The following is a 2,452-nucleotide window of genomic DNA, read 5'->3' as shown; positions in this document are numbered from 1 at the left end:
ACAACCATACTCCACAATTGTTTACTTTAGCTAGGAACTTAAATAATTAACAATTTTGATGCCCTACCACTCCTTAAAGTTAACAAGTTATTGCTTGTATAAAAACAGTTATCCTAAGTCTTGCCCTACCACTTCTTAAAGTTAACAAGTTATTGCTTATATGAAAAAAGAAGACATAATGAATTATAACCTCTAATGTGCTAGCGTAAAGACACACTCACAATTTGATAGTTTTCCCAATAGTAAAGGCACCATCTAAAACAAGGTTATGGCCACTCACATACTTGGCCTCCTCACTAGCCAAGTAGATGAATGCTTGGGCCACATCATCTTCCATCACAATTTGATAGTTTTCCCAATAGTAAAGGCACCATCTAAAACAAGGTTATGGCCACTCACATACTTGGCCTCCTCACTAGCCAAGTAGATGAATGCTTGGGCCACATCATCTTCCATCAAGCTTGTGCCTTGTAGCCTACTACAATTGTCATCTATGAAAGCTTGCATGAATCGGCGAGTACATGTTCCCTTGTCAAGGCCAAAGTTCTTTTCCGCACTTCTCATAAGCAAAGGTGTAGCCACGCCATTTGGTGACACACAATTCACACGTATTCCATGTTGTCCAAGCTCAAAGGCCACACTCTTGGTGAGCCCTACAACAGCATGCTTAGAAACTGTGTACACATGGCTACCGAGTCCAGCTAGCACACTCGCCACACTAGCAGTGGAGATGATACAACCCCTTTTCATTGGTACCATGACACGTGCCGCATGCTTCAAACCGAGGAAAACTCCTTTCACATTGATGTCCATAACCTTGTTGTACGTTGCCAAGTCTTGCCCACTGATGGGGCCAAGTTGACCCAAGATTCCTGCGTTGTTGACCATTATGTCTAGTTGGCAGAACTTCTCGATGGCAAAGTCCACAGTGGCAGCCACATCATCCTCCTTGCTGACATCACAATGTTTGTAGTAGCAATTTGGTGCTAGCTCCTCCATTATTCTTTTTCCAGGTTCATCTTGGATATCAGCTATGATAACTATTGCACCTTCATTCACAAATTTGCGACACGTGGCTTCTCCTATGCCACTTGCACCACCTGTGATGATTGCTATTTTTCCAAGCAACCTGGAATTAAGAAGAATCCTTATTCACAACATTATACTCTTATTTTTCCAAGCAACCTGGAATTAGGAAGAATCCTTAATCACAACATTATACTCTCGTTTTTTAGTATAAATAAATTTAACATCGTATTTTTATTGCACTTGATTAACGTATGCTAATTTGCTCCTTTTCTATCGGCATGAGCACGTAAGCTAAGCATCAAGAAATTCAATGGAAGACTCCTTCGCAATTATTGATCCTTAATCATGTTGCACTTGATGATTAATGGCGTGATTAACATAGCCTAATTTGCTCTTGCATGACCACCTAAGACGCAATCACTTGATAATTAATCGCGCGATTAACACAGGCTAATCTGCCCTTGCATGACCACCGAAGGATACTTAATCGCGTGATTAACATAGGCTAATTTTCCCTTGCATGACCACCTAAGACGCAATCAGAGATACTTAATCGCGTGATTAACAGAGGCTAATTTGCCCTTGCATGATCACCTAAGATGCAATCAGTGATACTTAATCGCGTGATTAGCATAGGCTAATTTGCCCTTGCATGTTTATGATGAAAATCACACTTTTAATATAAAAAAATTATCCTTTATGCACATGTTTATGCATAAAAATCATTTATGATACTTAATCGCGTGATTAACATAAGCTGATTTCCACTTGCATGACCACCTAAGACGCAATCAGTGATACTTATCGCGTGATTAACAGAGGCTAATTTGCCCTTGCATGACCACCTAAGACGCAATCATTGATACTTAAGCGCGTGATTAAGCTAAGCATCAAGCAAGTCAATGCGTGTACCTTTTACTCGTCGTGGGGGCGGAAGACTCCTTCGCAATGCTTGTAGTGGCTGCAGGCTGATCCATGAAGAATCAGGTTTATGATAAACTCTCAGCAGAGAACTCTTGAACGTGCTCGCAGATAAAGAGCTTCTGGTGGAGCCATGGCTATAGGATTCATCGGCAAAAGGACGGCAGAAGATACGCGTTTAGAGTTAGAGAGAGAAAGACATCCACGAGAGAGAGAGAGAGAGAGAGAGAGAGAGAGAGAGAGAGAGATTTATTTGTTTGTTTGCCTTATTTCACATTTTCTCTTCCTTGCACATGCACATGTGTATGCTTTTACTCCTTTATTTAATTGAAAATACCTAGCATTGTCGCCGGCGAGTTAGTGCAGTGGATAAAGGTGTTGCTTGAGAGTCCCAACGTCATGGGTTCAATGGATAAAGGTGTTGCTTGAGAGTCCCAACGTCATAGGTTCAAGCCCTCAGTGCGAGTTAGTGCAATGGATAAAGGTGTTGCTTGAGAGTCCC

At 41.4% G+C, this 2,452-nt stretch overlaps 1 protein-coding gene across 1 annotated transcript; it reads right to left on the bottom strand.

The window, feature by feature from the left end:
- Positions 1–210: 210 nt before the first annotated feature.
- Positions 211–2,046, bottom strand: LOC147604591 (zerumbone synthase-like). Its single transcript, XM_086794746.1, has 2 exons — positions 1,942–2,046; positions 211–1,129 (listed from the first exon to the last, which is right to left on the bottom strand). The coding sequence occupies exons 1-2, from the start codon at positions 2,004–2,006 to the stop codon at positions 337–339; spliced, it is 858 nt and encodes a 285-aa protein (XP_086650872.1). The 5' UTR covers positions 2,007–2,046; the 3' UTR covers positions 211–336.
- Between the last annotated feature and the right edge of the window lie 406 nt (positions 2,047–2,452).

The sequence above is a fragment of the Cibotium barometz genome, chromosome 61 (genome assembly GCF_041138505.1).
Source record: "Cibotium barometz isolate CiBa-2024 chromosome 61, ASM4113850v1, whole genome shotgun sequence".
Classification (NCBI taxonomy): Eukaryota; Viridiplantae; Streptophyta; class Polypodiopsida; order Cyatheales; family Cibotiaceae; genus Cibotium; species Cibotium barometz.
This window is presented reverse-complemented; position numbering and strand designations above follow the sequence as displayed.

What these genes read in the sequence shown, in the direction of transcription:
- LOC147604591 (XM_086794746.1), bottom strand. Translation starts at nt 2,006, where the DNA reads ATGGATCAGCCTGCAGCCACTACAAGCATTGCGAAGGAGTCTTCCGCC. An exon ending in GCCCCCACGACGAGTAAAAG is followed by an intron (nt 1,130 to 1,941) that starts GTACACGCATTG and finishes TCTTAATTCCAG; the next exon opens with GTTGCTTGGAAAAATAGCAA.